Genomic DNA, 23387 nt, shown 5'->3' with positions numbered 1-23387 from the left:
TTAGTTATATCTTGATAAATATGTTTGAAACAGACAAAGAACAATGTTAGAATATTTTTATGTGTGGTGGTATTTTCATGATTTAGGCGAATACAGTAGCTGCTCTTAACATGATTTATAGTTTTGCCATTTGAAATTCAAAAAGATTTTCTAGCCATAGGAGTTTTCTGAGAGAAAAATATTTTATTATATTAAGTATTTTACTTTTCAAATATGCTTTTCAGCAGAATTCCACTTAATTTTTAGAAGTCATTTATCCTTGTTACTTGGCAAGGAGTGTCTCAAAACACTGCACTGACTTGAGGTAATGAAATTGATCTCAGGAAATTAAGGATATTTATGGAAATTATGAATTAAAATTTGTATTTATACTCCTAAAACACATTTATATAGGACAATTATAGGGGAGTAGAAAGTACAACAGAAAAATTATGTGTAGGGAACTGCTTCACAGGGTGTGGAAATGTAGCTCAGCACCCCTGTGGAAAACCAGTGGGGAGCAAGCTGGTACACAGGACCACGCCCACAGAGAGATTCTCCTGTGGGAAATCAGGCCTGCATTATTACATCTAGGCTGCTTTGTGACTTGCTCTTGCCAAAACTCCCTCACCCTGAGTTCAGGCAGCAAATGCTCACTGCATATATTTAAAGTAACTTCCTGAAGTCTGTGCTAATTCTCCCAAGGATTGAAGTGTAACCAGACCAATTACTCTTATCATTTCCTTGAATTTTCAACATTGTTTCCTTGTTAATCTGTAAGAAGTAATCAGTAACATCCCTTAGTTGCTCTCTGTAAAAAGTAATTACCTGAAGCAAACGTTAAGTATAATGAATGAAAACCCTCTTTGATGTATGCTATTAGAAAACCAGTAAAAGCCTGTCATGGCAAGGGTCTGGGTGCTCTCCCCTTGAGAGAGTGGCTGTACCATTCCTTTCTTTTCCTCCACAGGACTCAGCAGTTCCTGTGAATTTATCTTATCTCTTCCACAATGTTGTAGACTCCACGAGTTGGGTTCCGCATCAATTATGGATTAATTTTCTATCTCATTTAAAACTTTTCCATTTAATTCTAATGGAATTTATTATACTTAAATAAAATCCATGCTTTCCATAACTTAGCATTGTTCTGTCAGGCAGTGCACTTTGTGATTGCTATAATGGTATAAAGTTTTCTATCAAATGGCAAATATATTTGGAATCAATTTTCTTCCCTTATACCTATTTCTTAGGATTCCTTTTTTAATGCATTCTGGAAGTAGCTATTTCTATTGTTTATAGTTGTTTTTTAGTCCAAAAACAACTGTACACATATATACACATTTTATAATGCTGAGAACTCCAACCCTGCAAACCTGGAAAACTTTTCTAACATTTAGATTGCATAAGTTTTATCTGTTAAAATTGTGACTACAAGAGCTAACTGTAGTAAGGATCACTTTTATTGCCATAAAGTATTTGTATTAACGTGAATTACATTCCTTTTAAGCTTCCTGATTTAAAATGAATTGCTCATGATTGATAATTAGTGAGTTGTTTTTATTCTTTGGTTTAATAAACCAGTAAGAAGTGTATGACTGCTTTGTGTAGCAAAGTTGTGGAAGAGAGACAGAAGTTCTTGTCTGTGAGAATTTTATAGTCTTAATTGAGAAACACAAGTAAGATTTCAAAGGAACACTGTAGTCTAATATTAGGATTTAGTCAAATTATTAAATATTATTCTGGTAATTGGGATCATCACATGACAGTGGCAGGTGGTGATTCATTGTTAAGTGAAACACATTTATTTTAGTACCTGTGGAATTTGAAGGAATTTTTGACTTGGCAGGATTTGGGAAGGCTTCGTGGAAAAGGAGGGATTTTTGCTTAAGTGGGTTTATTGAGGTAAAGTACTTAAAAACAGGGCCTGGCACATAGTTAACACTCATTTAGTGGTGAAAGTTGTTGCTGCTGTCCTCAGCAGCATCTGAATGGAAAGGATTATAATAAACATTTGAATGAGGAGATATTCTTGGCTGAGTAGTGACATGATTTGCTATGAATATGTGCCATTTCTGCAGAAACTGTGAGCTCAGCCCAGGTCCTTTGCTGTTTTTGTGCTTGCCTGCTTTGAATCTCAATAACAACACTTTTTTTATTATGATGTAGGAGTGCTGGGCTTGTTCCTAATTTATATTACTTAAATTTTTGTTAATTTTAAAATGAGTGTCTGTTTACTGGTAAAGATTTTGTTCATCTTCATTTAAAGGTTTTTTTTTCCCCCAACAGGAGCATCGGAATTTGCCTTTTATGCGTGAACTGAGATATCTATTTGCACTTCTTGTCGGTACTAAAAGGAAATATGTTGATCCATCAAGAGCAGTTGAAATTCTTAAGGATGCTTTCAAATCAAATGACTCCCAGCAGGTAGCTGTATTGCGCTTACTTGTTTATTAACCATTTGTGTTTTACTTAATCTGATTATTCAGTCAGCACTTTTTTTTAAAGATTCATGCAATTGAAGATGTTATTCATCTCTATTAAAATAAGCTGGAGCCATTTAAAACATTAATTTGGAAGATCTTTTTAATTAAGAAAAAGTAATAAGGTATAATTTATTATTGAAATTGGTAAGTTAAAACAATAGGTAAAAGTAAGAATGCTCTAAAATGTTTAATTAAAAATCTTCAGCCCTGGCTGGCGTAGCTCAGTGGATTGAGCGCAGGCTGCGAACCAAAGTGTCGCAGTTTCGATTCCCAATCAGGGTACATGCCTGGGTTGCAGGCCATGACCCCCAGCAACCGCACATGGTTGTTTCTCTCTCTCTCTCTTTCTCCCTCCCTTCCCTCTCTAAAAATAAATAAATAAATAAAATCTTTAAAAAAAAAGTCTTCACATGTGAATGATAACCCAATGCTAATACAGTTTACCTGATTTGATATACCTGTTTTTGCTGGGAGGGAATGGCTTTCCTTAAAAATCAGAGAAAGTTTCTGAACTACATTAACTTTGTTGTTGCTTTTATTTTCTACTCTTTATGTAGAACTATTTAGTGGCTTTTTATTCATTTTTGTAAAAGAATATTGGGGATTTTTGTATAAAATAGAAAACCTCTATAAACAAACCAACATTTTCACATATAATTGAGAAGTCAGAGAAACTAATGGAGGAAAACAGAAGAGAAGCAAGAAAGTAGCAGAGAATAATAGCAGCAGTGTTGGAAGCCATGGCAATGAAGCAATGAGCAGAAGTAAAACATTTTGCAAAAGCCACTACAGTTGCTGTGTAGTCTTTGTAGTACTTGGATGTGTCTCTGGGACGCAGGTGTGTGGAGAGTGTGTTGGGAGAAGGGTTTTGAAAGATACGTGATTCTGCCACCTCCTTCCCTGTGCATTTTTTGTTTTTTTTTTTTACATTTTATGGCAAAAATAAATGAACAAAAACAGTGCCCGTGATATGGTTGGTGGAAATGGATTTCTTACATGGAGTAGTAAGAAAAGCATTTCAGGGACCCGCATATGGGAGATGAGGCGTGGTAAAATTTACTGGGGTAGAAATGAAAGACTGCTCCCAGGTTCCCGGTGTTTCATTTGTATCCGACGTGCAGTTACAGAACAAACAAGGGGGGCCTGGGATGATATACTATTATTGAAAGAAGGCCCCAGGTCTGTTATGTCTGCCGCCGGAGGAAAGATGTCTCTCAATGCCAGAGATTTGTGAAAAGGAAAGGAAATGTTTATTTAATGCTATACAAACTTCAAGTAGTGACCTAATGTCTTTATCAAAAAATCCTAAAGTCCCTAAAAACACCCACAAACACACAGTCCTTCTTTCCTTCCCCCTTTGCCCAGCCCAGAGTACTGTATCTCAGGAAAGGAAATAGAAGTCCATGGCTCAGGCAGTCCTCTGGTTCTTCCCAGTTAGTACTCCATCTTGACTGGGAGACCTCCCTGGGTTCCCGGCACCCTCAGCTGAGTCACTGGGATCTCTGCTAAAACCAGGTGGTGGTTCCCCCTTCTAAAGCTGCGGGGGGGGGGGGGGGGTCCCCACTCTGGCAAAGGCACATGGTCCTCTCTCCCAGGGCCACGGGAAGGAAGAGTCCCCACTCTGTCCAGGCCGCGTGGTTCTCCCTCTCAGGGCTGCGGGAAGGGAGAGTCCCCACTGTGTCCAGGCCGTGTGGTTCTCTCTCAATGGCTGCCGTGTCTGGGTTTTGAATCCCCTGCGCCAATCTTCCTCTGCAGCCCCATTTCCGACTCCTCCCACACTCAGCCTCACCGGCCAGTACTCTCAAAGCCTTCCAGCTTTACTGGACTGCCATTGTGGGTCTGGGCAGGTGCAGCCCCATGTCATGGAACCAATCATCTCCAAGTTCTCACGCAGGTACAAGCTGCGGTAACCAGGATGAGTTGCCTCCCAGGTGCTGTAAGGGAAAGTTATTTCCATTTCCCTGGCTCAGAGCTTGGCCAGAGCTAGTTAACATATCTATGTAACCAGCCAAAGGCCATAGATATGTTAAAAGACCATGCCAGAGGGTAGCTGCAAGGCTGTTGCTATGGGAAACAGCTCTCCACGGGCCTGCTCCATTTGTCCCTTCCCCCAACCCACACCTGGGGTGGAGGGTGAGGACATCCTATGTATTTTTCTAATATTTCCTGGACACCTTGAGTTCTGAACCCCATTACAAATCCTTCTTTGGGGGACCCTTTGGCTGCACCCTCCTACACCTCTACTTATCTTTTCTTCTTGAATTGCTTTTTCTTTGTCTTTTCCTTACAAGGCAACACAAGCTTCACTGGGAGCCGTGTCTGTGCATAGGTAGACTCTGGTTTTGTTTGAGGGGAGAGGAGACAACCAGCTGTTAATGCTGTGATGTACTCCAGAATGCCACAATGGAAATGCCTCTGCTTTGTGCTAGCAGTATAGAATAATTAGTTTTCTTACTGTAGACTTTTTTTCTCCACAAGGTCCATCAGTTGAGGCAGATACAGGTTTGATTCTCTCCACTCTAAGGCACCTGAATCTGAAGTACACATTAGTGACATAGTGGAATACACCTATAAGTGAAGTAAGCATAATTGTTTTTTTAAAAGTAAACTTATGCTTACATTTCATGTTCTTTCTAATTATATCATATTTTGAAATACTCAGGAGTCTTGGGGGGATGCCCTTTGGGATATAGTACTGCTAATTTTAGTTATAACTTTTAATTGAAAACTAAAATGTTGTAATGAAGGCTTCATGTTTTTTTCTCTTGATGAAGGCAGGTAGAATTATTTCATAATTGTAAATTTTAGATTGATTGATAAAACAGACAGGGATTAATTTCTTCTGAAAAGTATTTTGATAACTAGGAAACCATTTTGTTTCTTGCCAAATATCCTTGCAAGATAAGTGAAGTTTAGAAAAATATGGAAGGTTTTAAGGTGCTATAGCTTACTTGGATAACTGTAACACGTTACAACAATCCAAGTGACTTAAAAACAGTAGAAGATTTTTCTCTCCATAGTTTAAGAGGCCAGAAACCCTATACAAAGGTGTTGGCTGGGCAGGGCTTCCTCCGGCGGCTCCAAGGGAGAGAAGCCTTTCTTGCCTCCAGCACCTTCTGTTGGCTCCTGGAGCGCTTGACTTGTGACAGCATAGCTCCAGCCTCTGTCTCCTTCTTCACGTGGCCTTTTCCCCTGCGTGTCTGAGTGGTTGCTCATGTTCTGTGTTTTATAGGAATGCTCATGATTGGATTTAGGGCCCATCCTCTCCAGGATAATCTCATCTTGAAATCTTTACCTTAATTATGTCTGCAAATATTTATTCCAAATAAGTTTACATTCTGAGGTTCCAGGTGGACATAGATTTTGGCAGGTGACTGTTAAACCTACTAGAGATGGTATGGATATTTATAACTGGATTTTTTGCTGAGTTTAGTTGTTTTTAACTATGCGAGTTTGGAGTAATTTATGTAATCTTCCTAGACCTTAGTTTCAATATTTTAAAGGTGTATAGGTAGGCCCAGATGCTCTTTAAACAATTTTTATTTTTTTTAATATATTTTATTGATTATGCTATTACAGTTGTCCCATTTTCCCCCCTTCTCTCCCCTCCACCCTGTACCCCCTCTCCCACCCACATTCCCCCCCTTTAGTTCATGTCCATGTGTCATACTTATGAGTTCTTTAGCTTCTACATTTCCCGTACTATTCTTGCCCTCCCCCTATCTATTTTCAACCTACATTCTGTGCTACTTATTCTCTATACCTTTTCCCCCTCTCTCCTCCTCCCACCCCCCTGCTGCTAACCCTCCATGTGCCCTCCATTTCTGTGGTTCTGTTCCTGTTCTAGTTGTTTACTTAGTTTCTTTTGGTTTTGCTTTAGGTGTGGTTGTTGATATTTGTGAGTTTGCTGTCCTTTTGCTATACATGTTTTTTCTTTATCTTCTTTTCTTAGATAAGTCCCTTTAGCATTTCATAAAATAAGGGCTTGGTGATGATGAACTCCTTGAACTTGACCTTATCTGAAAAGCACTTTATCTGCCCTTCCATTCTAAATGAGAGCTTTGCTGGATAGAGCAATCTGGGATGTAGGTCCTTGTCTTTCATGACTTGGAATATTTCTTTCCAGCCCCTTCTTGCCTGTAAGGTCTCTTTGGAGAAATCAGCTGACAGTCTGATGGGAACTCCTTTGTAGGTAACTGCCCCCTTATCTCTTGCTGCTTCTAGGATTCTCTCCTTCGTTTTTACCTTGGCTAATGTAGTTATGATGTGCCTTGGTGTGTTTCTTCTTGGGTCCAACTTCTTTGGGGCTCTATGAGCTTCCTGGATTTCTTGGAAGACTATTTCTTTTGCCAGATTGGGGAAGTTCTCCTTTATTATTTGTTCAAATACATGCTCAATTTGTTGTTTTTCCCCTTCCCCTTCTGGTACCCCTATAATTCGGATGTTGGAACGTTTACAGATGTCCTGGAGGCTCCTAAGCTTCTCCTCAATTTTTTTGAATTCTTATTTCATTATGCTTTCCTACTTGATTTATTCGATATTCCTTCTGGTCCACTGTATTGTTTTGAGACCCAGTTTCCTTCCTTTCACTATTGGCTCTCCTCCATGTATCTTCCTGCATCTCTTTTATGGTAACCTGCATCTTTTCATCTAATTTGCACCCAAAATCAACCAATTCCGTGAGCTTCCTGATCACCAGTGTTTTGAACTGTGCATCTGATAGGTTAGCTATTTCTTGGTCGCTCAAAAGGATGAGTTCTGGGGCACTGATTTGTTCTTCTATTTGAGACATCGCTCTCTCTCTCTTTCTTTCTTTTTTTTTTTTTTTTTTTTTTGGTCTGTTCGCTCTTGTTACGGTGAGAGGCGGAGCCTTAGGTGTTCACCGGGGCTGGGCACCCCAGTCGCTAGGTTGTGACGTTGTATGTGGGGGCAGGGGCGGGAGTGGGGACGGGAGGAAACAATGGCGGTAGTTCCGTTCTCCTGGGATCTCAGTCCCTTCTCTGGGACCCTGGGCTGCGAGCTCTGCCCTGGTCCACAATCGCCGCCTCACTGGGTCCTCCAGCCTCAGCTTGCATACTGAGGGACCCCCGCTGCGTTCTTGCGCGCTGGATGGATTTCGCACCAATTTTTCCCCGACCTCCGCGCACCGCCCACCCGCGCCCACCTGGCTCATCCTCTCCTACCAGTCTGGATGAACTGAACGGGTCTACTTCAACTTCTTGGCTGTCTGACTTCCTTTCAGATAAATCCTCTGTCAGTTCTGAGTGTTATTCTAGCTGTGAATTGTTGTTGTTCTAATCTTAGTTGTGTGAGGAGGTACAGTGCGTCCACCTATTCCTCCTTCTCGCCGGAAGTCACTCTTTAAACAATTTTTAGATGGAAAAACATATGATAATGTGTTTGTTTTATACTTAGGGCTACTTTGATAATTAAAGACAAATTACTTACATTAATTTATCTATCCCCACCCCCTCAGGTTCTATATGAACCTATTTTCTATGTTTCAACTCATATATCTCAAAAAATTATGGTAGTTGATATGTACAACTGCTATTGGCTATTCCAGTTTTTCTCTGAGGGGAGCTAGAACTAAAGGAAGGGGTGACAAAAGGTGATGGATGGGCTAGTTCTGAGTGGAGGATCAGTTTGAAGTTCGTGAGATAGTAGACTCAATAGTTGGGAAGTCAGTGATTGATTGAACTCAACCTAAGTTAACATATTTTAGTTCAGTTGTTACACTTTTTAAAAAATGAATTAAGAAAAACATATCTTCCTTTAAGAGAGAAGCCAGTAATAATTCTCTATAAAATGAAGAACTTTTTGGTGATATGGGTGTTTTTTTAATATTCACTACAGAGCTTTCTTGAGAGAGTAATAATTCTTTTAAAAAATCTCATTTGTTCGTTTAAAGTTTTTTCCTGAAGTAGAACCCAATCACAATGATTATCAATATAGTTCTTGTTTTTTTCAAATACTGGTTTTATGTTCTGGTTAAGTTATAAATATTTCTTGCATTTGATGTGAAAGATTTCATGTGATGCCTTTGTGAGGAATCAGTAATTATACATTTGAATGTCTAGCTATAAGTTTTATGTTGCAATATTTAGTATTTTTGTTAATAGGCTCAAAAATCAACAGATTTTTTTTCTTTCCACAGCAAGACGTAAGTGAATTTACACACAAATTATTAGATTGGTTAGAAGATGCCTTCCAAATGAAAGCTGAAGAAGAGACGTAAGTTACCATGAAATTTATTCTTAGAGTTTTAAGAATTTTATAAATAGCATTCTTTTTTTTTTCTTTTACATATTCAATGTCAACAGAGAAATAGGAATCTGAGGTAGACACATGGGAACCCAAATGTTACCTCTATATTATTGACTAGCTGTTGGGCATTTGTGGCCACAAAGGATGGTAGCTTTAGATTTCCACTATAAGAGCGGAATCTAGCAGAAAGACCTAAAAACTAATCCCTGAAAGGGCTAGTTGCATATACCCCCTTCTTTTCCTTAGATTCAGTGAGGAGAGGGACATATTTCAAGTAAGAATTAAGATTTCAGAGGAAATGGAAAAGTTCTAGCCTCTTTCTAAAACAGTTTCAGAAAAGGGGGAGAAAATTTGACTAAAACCCTAAGAAAATTAACAGAAAGTAAATTAATATGCAAGACTTCAAAATTGAAATAGAATGACTCCGTTGGAAGAAACAAGGATTCAGAAAATAGTCAAGTGGCAGTCTTCTAAGACTCCAGATAAGAAGCAGTTTAGGAGTAATGTGTTGAAGATAGGACACTGTATGAAGTGCTTACAGAAAATCTGGATACATTTGAGAGGAGGAACTAGGAGCTTCAGGGTGAAACATTTAAAGAACTACTGAGAGCCCTGACCAGTGTAGCTCTCCCATAGAGAGCCACTGTCCCATAGACCAAAAGGTTGGTGGTTCAATTCTCCATTAGGCCGCATGTCTGGGTTGGGGGTCGATCCCTGCTCCAGGCACATACAAGAAGGCAACCAGTTGATGTTTCTCTCTCACATCGATGTCTCTGTCCACCCCCCACTTCCTCTCTCTATAAAAGCTATAAATTTCAGTATTAGAACCTTGAAGTTACAAGGAACAGGAGCTTTTAAGAAAGAAAGCAGGGCGGATAACCATAGATGAAGTACATAGGCTCTCCATTAGTCTGGCAGGACAATAATGCTGGTGGAATCTTTCAGCTCAGATGGACAGGGCATGTTTGATTAAGAATGGTTTTGCCCTTCCCAACAAGCCCAAATAAGCATATATCATACAAACTAAAAGTCTGATACTGAAATGTATAATAATAGGAAGATCAGGCATTCGTGAGCACAGACTATGGCAGGTCCTCCTATAAGGGCATCCTGCATAGTAAGTCATTTTAACCTTTAAAATACCCTTGTGAGTTTAATTACAGTTATTATCTTCAGTTGACAGGTGATGAAATGGAAGAGTAAATTTAAGTACTTCACCCAAGGTGACACTAAAGAGCAGAGCTGAGTGCATGATAACTATATACATTATTGTTCTTTTAATGTTTTCTTTATTATTTATAAGTACAAAAATTAAAACCATATTTATGTTTTTTTGAACATGCTTTAGGGACGAAGAGAAGCCAAAGAACCCCATGGTGGAATTGTTCTATGGAAGATTCCTAGCTGTGGGAGTACTTGAAGGTATAGTTACATGTTTACCTTTTATTGCAATAGAAAAGATACTATCTGTTAGCTCCTTTCTCTAAATACTAACTCTTATTTGTTGAATGATTGTTCATTTTAATTGACCTTCTCTGTTTAGAATTCCTGTTACATTGCTACTACTAATCATTTATATACAAAGCGCAGAATGTGTGATGAAAACAAAGGTGTACAGAGTGACTAATTATAAGAGTGACTAATATAAGTACATGCTAATTGAACTTAATATTATCCTGTTTTTCTTTCCCTGGGAAGGCTTATATGATTGGTTAATATTAGGATACAGTTGTTGGTGGGTCTTTTGAAAATAATAATGTAGTTAAATATTGTGTTTTGGACTGTTATCACTGTTTTTGAGGGTATCGGGTCTATAAATGTTGAAAGCTGCCTTTAACAATTTAGCATAATCAAGAACTTGTAGGATTTTTTTCCTTTTTATTGAGTTTATTGGGGTGACACTCATTAACCAAATTATACAGGTGTCAGGTGCACAATTTTACAACACATCATCTGTACAAGGTATTACATATTCACCACCCTAAGTCAAATCTTTGCTCATCACCATTTACCCCCCATACCCTCTTCTGTTTCCCTTGCCCCCCCAGACATCACCACACTATTGTCCTGACCAAGAGTTTTCTCTCTCTTTTTTTTTTTGTTCAGTCCCTCCACTCCCCAGCCCAGCTCCACTCCTCGCAGCTGTCAGCCTACTCTGTGACTGTGTCTCTGTTTTGCTTGTTAGTTCATTTTGTTCATTAGATTCCACATTTGAGTGGAATCATAGGGGACCTGCCTTTCTCTGACTGGCTTATTTCACTTAGCATAATCTTCTCCAGGTCCATCCATGCTATCACAAAGGGTAAGGTGTTTTTGATGGCTGAGTAGTATTCTGTTGTGTAAATATACCACAGCTTTTTATACACTCATCTACTGATGGGATATTTGGGCTGCTTCCAGATCTTGGCTATTGTAAATAATGTTGCAATGAACAAAGAGTACATGTATTCTTTCAAATTGGTGTTTTGGGTTTCTTTGGATAAATTCTCAGAAGTGGAATAGCTGGGTCATAAGGCAGTTACATTTTTAATTTTTGAAACAACTCTATACTGCTTTCCACAGTGGCTGCACCAGTCTGCATTCTTAGCATCAGTGTAAATGGGTTCTCCTTTCTCCACGTCCTTGTCAACACAAGGATGCCCTTATAATGTTTGTTGATTTATTGATGGTAGCCGTTCTGACAAGTATGAGGTGGTATCACATGGTGGTGTTAATATGCATTTCTCTGGTGATTAATGTCATTGAGTATCTTTTCATATGTCTATTGGCCATCTGTACGTCTTCTAAGAAGTGTCTATTCAAAATCTTTGACCATTTTTTAATTGGATTGTCTTATTTTGGATATTGAATTTTATATGTTCTTTATAAATTTTAGATATTGACCTCTTATCACACGTATTGGGGAATATGTACTCCCTTTCAGTGGGTTATCTTTTCATTTTGTTGATGGTTTTCTTTGTTGTGTGAAAACTTTTTGGTTTGGTATAGACTGATTTGTTTATTCTTTCTTTTGTTTCCCTTGCCCGAGGGGAGATATCTGAAAAAATATTGCTATGACAAATGTCCTAGATTTTACTGCCTGTGTTTTCAACTAAGATTTTTATGGTTTCAAGCCTAACATTCAAGTATTTAATCCATTTTTAATTTATTCTTATGTATGGTATAAGTTGGTTATTTAGTTGTATTTTTTGCATGTACCTGTCCAGTTTTCCCAACACTGTTTGTTGAATAGACCATCTTTACCTCATTGTAATTTTTTGCCTCTTTTCTCAAATATTAATTAACCATAAAGGTTTGAGTTTATTTCTGGGCTCTTTATTTTGTCTCTTGATCTGCGTGTCTGATTTTATGCCAGTACCATGCTGTTTTGATTACTGTGACCTTGCAGTATAGTTGGATATCAGCCAGTGTGATTGCTCCAACTTTGTTGTTCTTTCTCAAGATTGCTACAGCTATTAGGAGTCTTTTATGGTTTCATAAAAAATTTTGGAATATTTATTCTGGTTCTGTGAAATATGCCTTAGATGCCTTGATAGTAATTGTGTTGAATCTATACATTGCTTTGGGTGGTATGGACATTTTAATGATGTAATTTCTCTTATTCGTGAACACAGTATATGCTTCCACTTATTTTTATCTTCCTGAATTTCTTTCTTCAGTGTCTTATAAATGTCCAAGTACAGGTCTTTTACCTCCTGGGTTAAATTTATTTGTATTGCTAGGTGTTTTTTTTATAGAATTGTAAATGAGATTGTTTTCTTAGTTTTCCTTTCTGATAGTTTAGTATTGGCATATGAAAAGACAACTGATCTCTGGATATTAACTTTGTATGCTGTCACTTTGCTGAATTCACTTATCCATTCTAGTAGTTTTTTGGTGGAATCTTTAGGATTCTCTTTATATAGTATCATATCATCTGCACATAATAACAGTTTAACTTCTTCCCTTCCAATTTGGATGTCTTTTATTTCTTCTTCTTGTCTGATTGCTATGGCTAGGATGTCCAGTACTTTTTGAATAAGAGTGGGGAAAGCAGACATCCCTGTCTTGTTCCTGATCTTAATAGAAACACTTTTAGTTTTTGCCTATTGAAGATGATGTTGGCTCTGGGTTTCTCATATATGGCCTTTATTGTGTTGAGGCATGTTCCCTAAATTCCCATTTTACTGAGAGTTTTTTTCATCATAAATGAATGCTGGATTTTATCATGCTTTTTCTGCATCTATTGATATGATCTTGTGGTTTTTATCCTTCATTTTGTTTGTATAGTATATTGTGTTTATTGATTTGTGGATATTGTACCAACCTTTCATCTCTGAAAGAAATCACACTAGATCATGGTGTGTGATCTTTTTGATGTATTGTTGTATTCAGTTTGCTAATATTTTGATGGGGATTTTAGCAACTATGCTCATCAGGAATATGGGCATATAAATTCCTTTCTTTTTTAGTGCCTTTATCTGTTTTTTGGAACTGGGATAATGCTGGCCTTATAAATGAGCTTGAGAGTTTTTTTCCTCTTGAATTTTTTGGAATAGTTTGAGGATAGTTGTTAGTTCTTTTTCCAATGTTTGGTAAAATTCACTTGTGAAACCATCTGGTCCAGGATTTCTGTTTGTTGGGTGTTTTTTAATTACTGCTCGATTTCACTGGTTGTGATCTGCCTGTTCAAAAGACCTCATGTTTCTAGAACTTTATCCATTTCATCCAGATTGTCTCAATTTCTCTTCTCTTTCTGGTATCCCCCTTTGTTGCAGATATTGTTACACTTCCTGTCCCAAAGGTTTCTTAAACCATTCTCATTTTTTGCAGTTATTTTTCTGTCCTAAATGGTGTGGCTCAGTTGGTTGGGTGTCACCCCAGAAAGCGAAAGGTTGCCAGTTCAGTTCCTGGTCAGGGCACATGCATAGGCTACAGGTTAGGACCCTGATTGGGACAGATATGAAAGGCAACCAATCAGTGTTTCTCTCTCATGTTGATCTTTCTCCTTTTTCTTCCCTCCCCTTCTCTCTAAAAATAATAAAAAATTGAATAATTTTTTTAAATTTTTGCTGCTCTAATTAGGGTGTTTTTTCTACCTTATCTTCTAAATTATTGATTTAATCATCTGCTTCACCAACCTGTTATTTATTCTTTCAAGGGCATTCATCATTTCAAATATTGCATTCTTCATTTCTGACTGCTTGTATTTTATGGTTTCTATGTCCTTTTTCATGCTGTCAAACATCCTTATCACCGTTACTTTGAACTCTATATCTTATATTGATAAATTGCTTTTATTCATTGTATTTACCTCTTTTCTGGATATTTTTCCTGTTCTTTCATTTGAGACCTTTTTTTTTTTTTTTTTGGTCTATCTTTTTTGGCTGCTTCTTTGTGTTTGTTTCTATGTATTAGATCGATCTGCTATGACTCCTAGTCTTCGTGGGGTACATGTCCTGTGGGGTGCAGTGGTGCAGTCTCCTTGATCACCTGAGCTGGTTGTTACAGGGATGTCCCTTGTGGGTCAGCTGATTTGTGTGTGGAATCAACCCTTGGGCTGGCTGAGTGTGAGACTCAACCCTGATCGCAGTGTACAAGCTGCTGTGCAGATGCTGACCACGTGAAGTGGAATTTGCCTCAGCAGGGTTTGGTGCCTGCCAAAATCTCCCTTTGTATATGCTGCTTGTGAAGCTTATTGGATCCTAGTCTGATATTGTCTGAAGCTGGCCACTGCGTGTTTTGGTTCTGGGCTTCTTGGGAGGGACTCTGGTGTAGACCAACATAAGCCACTGCCTGTGACTGGCCCTCAGCAACCTGTTTGGAGCTGCAAAGCAGTTCTTTAGACTCTTCTTTTTTTTTTTTTCCCCACTACTATTTTATTAGTATTTTTAAATTTCATTTCCTTATGCTTACTTTTCCTCATTTATTTTTCTGTTTAATTGCATTGTTTGACTGGTTTTTCTTATTCTCCCTTTATTGTATTTTAATTTTCTTTCTTTCACTTTACCCTTGTTCCAATAACATACAACTCTTTTTTAAAATTTTTATTTTAATTGTTGTTGCAGTACAATTTTCTCTTTTACTCCCATCCCAACCCACCCAGTCTTCCCCTCCTCCCTCCCATTTCCACTCACCCCTAGTTTTTATCCATGTGTCCTTTATACTCGTTCCTGTAAACCCTTCCCCCTTTCCCCTGAAATTCCCTCCCTCTACTTTTCAAGACAAAGAGTTGTCTTCTGTCTTTTGAAAAATCAGCTAAGAGTGATACTGCTCTACTTACCCTAAATGCTCATTACTTAAAATCTGGGCCTAACCAGTTACTCCTTGATTTTTCTAATAAAGGATAGAACTGAGTCAGTAGTATACTTCAAATAATAATATTAGTAACTTCCCCCCAAAATTTTTGAGAACTTATTTTTACCAAATGGCCCAATGCATCAACTTTTAGAAGTCCACCCAAAGTATAAATTTGGAAAATTAGTTTTCCTTTTAGATGTTAAGTAATGGATTCCCATGAATGTTTGTTTGAATATAGTTTTATAATTTAGAATTTGGAAAAAGACAGAAACTAAGTAATTGTTCAGTTATTTAAAATGTTAAAGTGTCAGTGTATTTTTGTTTGCTTCAAATGTTAAATATTCATTATATAATAGTGGAATAGTTTACATAATGCGTTACTTTTTAATTTGGGATATTCATGCTGTAATACGGATTTTTATTTGAAGAAGAATGCTGTATCTGAAGCCAGAGAGTAACTCTAATCAGGTTGTGACTGGCCACTATTTATAATCCTCTTCATGAGCATTTCTATCTGTATTACCTTGATTCTTAAGGGTGATTGTTCTTAAAATACTTAATTTGTCAATCAGTGTCAAAGTCTTTGTACTTAGTAGCTTCTTCAAAACTATTTTGCTACATAAATGTAATTTTAATACATTTCCACATGAACTATGTGTTTGCTTCATTAAAAATAATTTATTTTAGAGCACTTTCTGATCACTTTTTTATATATATCTTCCGAATGCTTTCTTTTAGATCACTAAGTCCCAATTGGGGTGATTTCAGTTTGTTTACTAAAGGATCCCCTTGCAAAATGTTTCTCAACTTTTCCAGAACTTTTAGTCCACTGACCACTCCCTCCATTCAGTTCCTCTCAGCCCTTGTCTTGATTTTCTTCTTTGTCCATTACAAATATGTATATAAATATCTAAAACTTCCTTTGTCACATTCCCTTCTGGCACCATCTCTCTGGTTATTCTCTGACCGTCATTAAGCTATTCATCTTTTCTCTGTGTGTACTGAGTGCCTGAGTGCCTGAATATTACTGAGGAAAACTATAGTGGATCAAGAATCTGTAGTAGATACTAAGCTTCACTGGTCTCAATTCTCTCACCCTACCTGGCAGTCATACTTGTTTTGTTCAATCACTGTCTGCAGTCCTGTTTTCTGCATTAATGACATCCATCTCTTCTACTTTCAATCTGATCTCTTTGTTTCTTCATTGTCTGAAAAACACCTTACCTCAAATTTCATGAGTTTACTGAGAAACTAATGAAACCTAACCAGTTATCCTAAGGCACTGAATCGAATTTTTAAAAATAATATTATATCATAGTTCTTAAAAACAGTATCATCAAATATATGTGCTTTAGACTCCACAGCCTGGATCCGTTCCTAACTCAACCACGTTTATTATATTTGTCTCTTCAGATAATAGAGGAATATTCAATCTAATATCAACAGGCTATTTATGTGTTCTCAGAATCTCATTCCTTCATGCTTTCACTCAGACCTTACTGTACCTACTATCTTATGGGTAGTTTTTTTGTTGCCGTTCTTGTTATTTTGTGTCTTCAGCTTTTCCCTCTTTAACGTGTCTTCCTCACTGATATTTAGACGTGGTCTGACATTGCATGTTTTTAAAAAACTTTTCCCTTCACACACTCTTTCCCATTAATCCCATTTATAAAGTTAAGACCCTCTGAAGAGAGGTTTGATTTCACCTGCTAACTCTCCATTTATCCAAACCATCCAACTTTTGCTTCTGGCCCAGACTGCTTCTAAAAGGAATCTTTTTAAGGTTGTATTGATTTTGCACGTGTTTAGGTTCATTGGATCCCTCTTGTTTCTCATATTGAACTTTTATCGACTATTAATTCTACTGACTACTCTTTCCTCTTCTCCCTTTTTTTCTACTGTTTTCATAAAAATACTTGTTTGACTTCTGTGGCACCATATTTTGTTGGCTTTTTAAAAATTTCTGTGTGAGCACTTCTTAGAAGTTATATTTATAGTCTCTTATATCTAAGGCAGGACATCTTTGGAACTCAACTTAGGGCCTCTTCCTCACCCTGATAATTCCCTAGGCAGTCTCATTTACTCCCTTGATTTGGTGCTCTCAGCAAGCCAGCAACTCTCTCAATTATGACTTTGGACCAGAGGATTAATCTTACAGGCTCATATATCCAACTATTTTCTCTACTTGAAATCTCTTGGGGCATTCTAAAACAATGATGGCCATTACTACCTGAAAACCAAAGGAAAAAAATCCACTGCACTTTCTTCAGTGGTGTCACTTTCAGTACACAAATACCAATCCAATTGTTGATGCTTGGCATCCAAGTCTCATTCTTGATACCTTCCTTACTCTTCTGTCCTCCATCCTGCCTAGGAGCCAGTCAGTCAGGTCTTGCTGGGGTCCCTTCTTGTATATATGCATCAGTGTGTCCATGGGTAAATTCATCTGCTTTTGTACACTTTTACTAGTAACACCCCCATGTTACTTTTATTTCTAGATGGATTCGGTAATAATCTCCCAATAGTCTACTGCTCACTTAACACAGAAGCCAGAAGGATGTTTTAAAGACGTAAATCTGGTCCTGTTATTCCTAAATTTAACAATTCAATGACTTTCTATTATACTCAGAATATACTGGAAAAAAATCTTAAAAGGGCTGTTAGACTTGGTAGATTTTGACCCAACTACCTGACTTTTCATTGTCATCTCCCCATTGCGTCCCCAAGCTCTACTGTCCTCTTCTTAATTCTTCAAACATGCCAAGTTCTCTGCAGCTTTAAACTCTTACATGTGCTCTTCCTCCACCAAGAATCCTCCATAGGTCCCTGACACTGGCCTGGCTAAGTCCCACTCACTGTTCAAGTCTCAGCACAAATGTTCTTTTGCTATGGAAGTCTTGTCTGTTCTACTCTCCAGCCCTAAAGACTGAAGTAGCTCATCTTTTTTGACTCTCTCACAGCAGTCTGTCTCACCACACCTTTTATAACACTTAAAACAACAAACATTATTTGTTCAAAGTTATATGTGCAATTAATGTGTATAATGTCTTTCTTCCAAAGAGGCTGAGAGTTTCTGCAGCGCAGGGACCATATTTCTTTTGTTCACTGTTCTACATATTCTCAGTGTTTAGCACAGTATCTTGCCTTTAGAAGGTACTCTTTGAAAGAGTAAATTAGTAAATAAAAATATATGTGTATGTATACATATATACACATACATATATATATATATATATATATATAAAATTGCACAAACACTCTGTGTGTGTGTGCATGTGTGTGAATTGAATATCTCTGGCTAAATGTGAATGCACATATGTACATGTATAAACCAACAGGAAAATTACCCAAACTCACCACTCCCTGGAACATAATCAGTCCAAGTTAAACAGTTTTGAGGTTCAAGAGGTAATTCATATATAGTTAGTAGCTAAAAGGCCACATTGAGGAATAGTAATTTAATTAATTTTTCCCCCTCCTATAGGTAAAAAATTTGAGAATACTGAAATGTTTGGTCAGTACCCACTTCAGGTCAATGGATTCAAAGATCTACATGAGTGCCTAGAAGCTGCTATGATTGAAGGAGAAATTGAATCTTTACATTCAGAGAATTCAGGAAAATCAGGCCAAGAGGTGAGTTTAGCATTTACATTTTTCCTCCCCCTCAGGTCTTCCCGACAGTGCTGTAAAGCGCAATTTAAGGCCCTATTTCTGTAGCTACCTAATAATTGAGAGAGAATACTCTGAATATATGTTTGCACTTAATGATGGTAATTTAGACACATTTGGGAACCTTCACAGTTAATATAGTTTATAATCTATATTAAATTGTCATGTAAAAAAGTGTTCTCAAAATTTTCTGTTAAAATTTCCCTTTAGGACATTTTTCAGTCTTTTTAGACTTTTTAGTTGAGGTACCAGTCATTATAACACACTAGTTCTGGAAGTAAAGAAGAAAAACACTACAAGAACAAATATAAAGGACACATGGACAAAAACTAGGGGATGTGGAAATGAAAGGGAGGTGGAGAGGGATGGGTGAGTGGGCAGTGGGCTGGGATGGGAGTAAACAAGAGAAAACTATACTTGACAATGATTAAAATAAAATTAGAGAAGAAAATAATAAATAAAAAATAATGTGCCATAGTAAAACACTTAAAATACAAGAAAAAACAAAAAAACAAACCAACAACAACAAAAAAACCCCACTGATATTAGGGTAGAATTCTATGTAGATATATGTTACTTATATTAAATATTGTTGGAATTTGTCCAGGCCTAAATAGGCAACACCAGAGCCCTTTTCTTGTAAAATTGCTAGGTAATTATATGAAAGGCAGATGGACAAACTTACTTTCTACAAAAAGAAATAATTTGCAAACTATTAATACCTTTTGCCTGTTTATCTGTGTCCACTGGTCTGTTCTTGCACCCAACTCTGTCTCTTCAGCTCCATCTGTATGTCCATCTACCCATTCATGTGTTTATCCATCGGGGAGTGGTAGCACAGTAGAAAGCAAAGGACAATGTGTCTCTAAAATCATCGTTAAGCAGTTGTGGGTGGATGTCTCTTTGTAAGCTCCAAGCTTGAGGACAGGATCTTCATCTGCTCCTTTCACTGCTGTGTCCCTAGTGGATAGTACAGTAACTGCAAATAGGATTGAGTGACATATTTATTGACTGAATGAATGAAAACCTTAGTGTTATCAAGAAAAAATTCTGAGGTCTTTACCTCTGAATAGGTACTTAATAAATATTAAGTGGTGCTATCTCTGCGTTGCTTATGTAAAAAGGGACTGGGTTCTTGTATCTTGGGGATAAATTGATTTCATCTGAATTGTGTGATTTTTTTTCAAAGATATAATTAACCATTTTTTGTTCTAAAGCTTTTTCTTCCCTCAAATACCCACACAAAAACAGAAATAAATAATATTTATTATTTTTTTAAGAAGAAAAGAAAAAGAATATATGAAATGAAATAATGTTTTTCTCTACATCACAGATTGTCCACTTCAGGAATTTTCAGCAGAATGCCTAGGCCCCACTGCAAAGCTGTCAGATCAGAGCCTAGGGTAGGGATGTGATACATTGCACAAGAGCTCCGCAAGTTATTCTGATACAGACCTGTGACTAAGACTATTTAAATAAAGCTTATTTATTTTGATTGGGAAACAGATCTCCTAGGATTTTGACTTTCCCAGGATCCCATAAGGGGACAAGAAAGCAGGCATCCTTAAGTGTGATCTGCTTTCTATTATTAAGTAAAACGATGATGGATGGACAGGTTCAGGCCAAGAAAGGTGGGATGACATATTCCTTACTTTGTCAAAGTAGCTTGTAAGCCAAATACTCTATATTTTATTGGTAAGTAATCTTTGTGACACGTTCCGAGCTTTTAAAAATGCTTTTCTTACATTGAATTTGAATGTCATTATTTTTAAAAATCTAGTTTGTCCTTCCCCTTTGCCTCATAATCTAATGCCTTATGCTGCGCTACATGCTTTCTGCCTAGGCTTTTCCAGCTGACCTACGGAATACAGTGGTTGTCATCATCTCTAAATTCAGCAGTTCTTAAGCAGTCTCAATAATAGCATATTTAATCACCTGTGATTTCTATTCCCACTTGCCTAGATTTGCTGAACATAGTAGTTTCAATGATAATTCAACCTGGCTTAAGAGGATCACCAGTGAAAATGGACTATCTTAAAAGTTTTTAATAATATTTTTAAATTATAGTCTTATTTCATTATATCCTTCAGAATAACTCTTTTATTTCTCCTGAGTGTCTACAAAATCCAATGAAAAACATTTTAGGCTTGTTTCTAAAGTGGCATAATCCCTGAAGATAACACCTGTAACACTATTATTTAGTAAAAATTGTTGATTTTATTTTGATACAGAAAATATCTTTTTTACTGAAACAGTTGTGGTCGACTTATAAGGAATACCTTTAGTGTCCAGAATTACCATGTTAAAACATTCAGTGGGCTGTAAGAGTTTCAATTTCTGGAATGACGTAACGGGAGACAACTGAATAAATTAAAAATATTTATATGTAAGATAAATATAAAATATATTTCTAAAATATATTTTTAAGGTAGAAGGGCAAACAGGTAAAGACAATTAAATGACAGAAACTGTTTTAATTGGAATAGAAGTTTTTTGATTTTCATCCTTAGTTTACATCTTTGCTTTGTTTGGTGTTCTAGGGGAAATTCAAAATGGCAAGTCTGTTTCCCCACTCCCCACCCCCCGCATAATGTAATCTCACAAAAGCAAGGTTTAAAACATATTAATAGAAAAATTAGCCCTGGCTGGTGTAGCTCAGTGGATTGAGCGAGGGCTGTGAAGCAAAAGGTCACCGGTTCAATTCCCAGTCAGGGCACCTGCCTGGGTTGCAGACCAGATCCCCAGTGGGGTCCACATGAGAGGCAACCACACATTGATGTTTCTCTCCCTCTCTTTCTCCCTCCCTTCCCCTCTCTCTAAACAAATAAATAACATCTTTTTTAAAAAAGAAAGAAAAGAAAAATTAGCTCTTGCAACTATAAAAATGACTGTATTCTTTCTAGAACACAGATTTATAGCCATGATAAATTTAGAAGCACCTTTGTTGCCAATGCTAATTATGTAATTTTTATTCATGAATTGCATTATTCTATTAGTCCTATAGGTTTATCATATAAATGTAAATATAATAAATATGTTTAGAGATGTGAAGAACATAAACATCGTTTTTACCTTTAGTGACCTGTGCCCCACAAGCATCACATACCAGTTATTAAATTAAAGAAGTAAATACAATTTTTTATTGCATGGAAAAGTAATATTTTGAAAGAAAAAACTCTCATTGTCTTATTTGATATCCTAGTTATATACTACTGTACTTGGAATCCTAAAGTCACAGAGCTATAGATACCCATAACATTTTCTAAAATGAATTTAGGGAATGTCTAGCTATCTCTTCTTTTCTCTGTCAGCTCGAGAATGAGAAAGTGAAATGCTTCTATTTCTTTAGTAGGAAAATCTGTCCCTGGTGTTAGAGGAAATGCATTCACAACAAACGCATATTACATAACATCTTATGAATACCCTTTGTTAAGGCATGGAAGCTATTTCCTGGACTTTTTATGGTCTACAGAGAAGCATACTCCCAATTTGGGTCATTTTTATTTCCCTTGGCCCTGGTAGGTTTCCATGAATTAAAGTATATGACCATTTCATTTTAATGGTGGCTTTTAAAGGGTTGGCAGTAAAATATGAAAGTAATAGTTCATGAAATCTACTTATATACTTGTTTCAGTATCATCAAATGGAATAGAGAATGATATCCTAAGGTTCAAAATATCACATTTCTTTATGATATGTGTGAAGTATGTTTTAATTCTCTTTTTAAATCCTCACCCAATGAAATGTTTATTGACAGAGAGAAAGAAAGAGAGAGAGACTTTTGTGAAATAGAAACATCTAGCCATTGCCTCCCATATGCACCCTGACCGGGGATTGAACCCACAACTTTTTCGTGTACAGGAGGATGCTCTAACCAACTGAGTCATCTGGCCAGGGCTGTTTTAATTCTTAATAGTAGTTTTAGGTGTGGATTAAAGCTAACTAAAATTTTTGCCAGTGCCTTGTGAGGACTAAATAAATAAGCAAATCTGTTCAAGAAATTTTAAAACTTGAGATATTTCTGATCTTTTATAATTTCCTCTAGTCAACTTCAGATAATACCCATATATAAGATAAAACAAATTCATTAAACTTAAACTTATAGTCGAAGATAATCCAAATCCAGTTCAGGAAATCTCAGTTCAAGTAATTGTTAGCATTTGGGGAAGCAGAAATAGCTTTGAATAACCATTTATTTTTATAAGCTGTATTTAGAGAAAAGTAGCAACTCTGAGGTTTTAGTTAAATCCAGTTTGGCAGATATACATCATTCCTGCTTTTTTGGATGTTTGAATTTAAATTAGTGTACTCAGCTTACTGACATTTGTGTGGTATCATTTTCTGGCACTTGAAAACATTATACATAATTTAGTATGTATCAATTTGTTTTTATAGTAGTAAAAAGCTGTACATCGCATGGCTTATAATAAGCACTTTAAACATACTTGTTGCATTATTTTGCACTTCTGTATTTGTTGATTCACAATTTTGTTCATTTTCTTCCTCTTTAAGTAAATAATGTTTATATAAAACATGAATCTGTTTTATAAAAGTAATTTTTGGAAGTTTTGTTGTATTTCATGCTTAACTGAGCAGTTGTCAAAGTGCGGAGGAGTTGGTCCGTGGCAATAAAGCATTTATTTTATTAAATACTAGTCACTTAAAAAGATTTCAAATATAATTACCATAAGTATGAATTCCATGTTTATT

General features: G+C 36.7%; 1 protein-coding gene across 7 annotated transcripts in view; it reads left to right on the top strand.

The window, feature by feature from the left end:
* The window catches only part of USP25 (ubiquitin specific peptidase 25), a 131954-nt gene that overhangs the window by 61984 nt on the left and 46583 nt on the right, over positions 1–23387 (top strand). For all 7 annotated transcript variants that reach the window (XM_028504358.2, XM_036017918.1, XM_036017917.1 and 4 more), the window contains 4 exons: positions 2266–2403; positions 8620–8696; positions 10078–10151; positions 18493–18641. In XM_028504358.2, the coding sequence (XP_028360159.2) occupies positions 2266–2403; positions 8620–8696; positions 10078–10151; positions 18493–18641 (438 nt within the window). The remainder of the gene's footprint in view (positions 1–2265; positions 2404–8619; positions 8697–10077; positions 10152–18492; positions 18642–23387) is intronic.

The sequence above is a fragment of the Phyllostomus discolor genome, chromosome 2 (assembly GCF_004126475.2).
Source record: "Phyllostomus discolor isolate MPI-MPIP mPhyDis1 chromosome 2, mPhyDis1.pri.v3, whole genome shotgun sequence".
Taxonomy (NCBI): Eukaryota; Metazoa; Chordata; class Mammalia; order Chiroptera; family Phyllostomidae; genus Phyllostomus; species Phyllostomus discolor.
The sequence above is the reverse complement of the archived record's forward strand: the minus strand, read 5'-3'. Positions and strand labels throughout refer to the sequence as shown.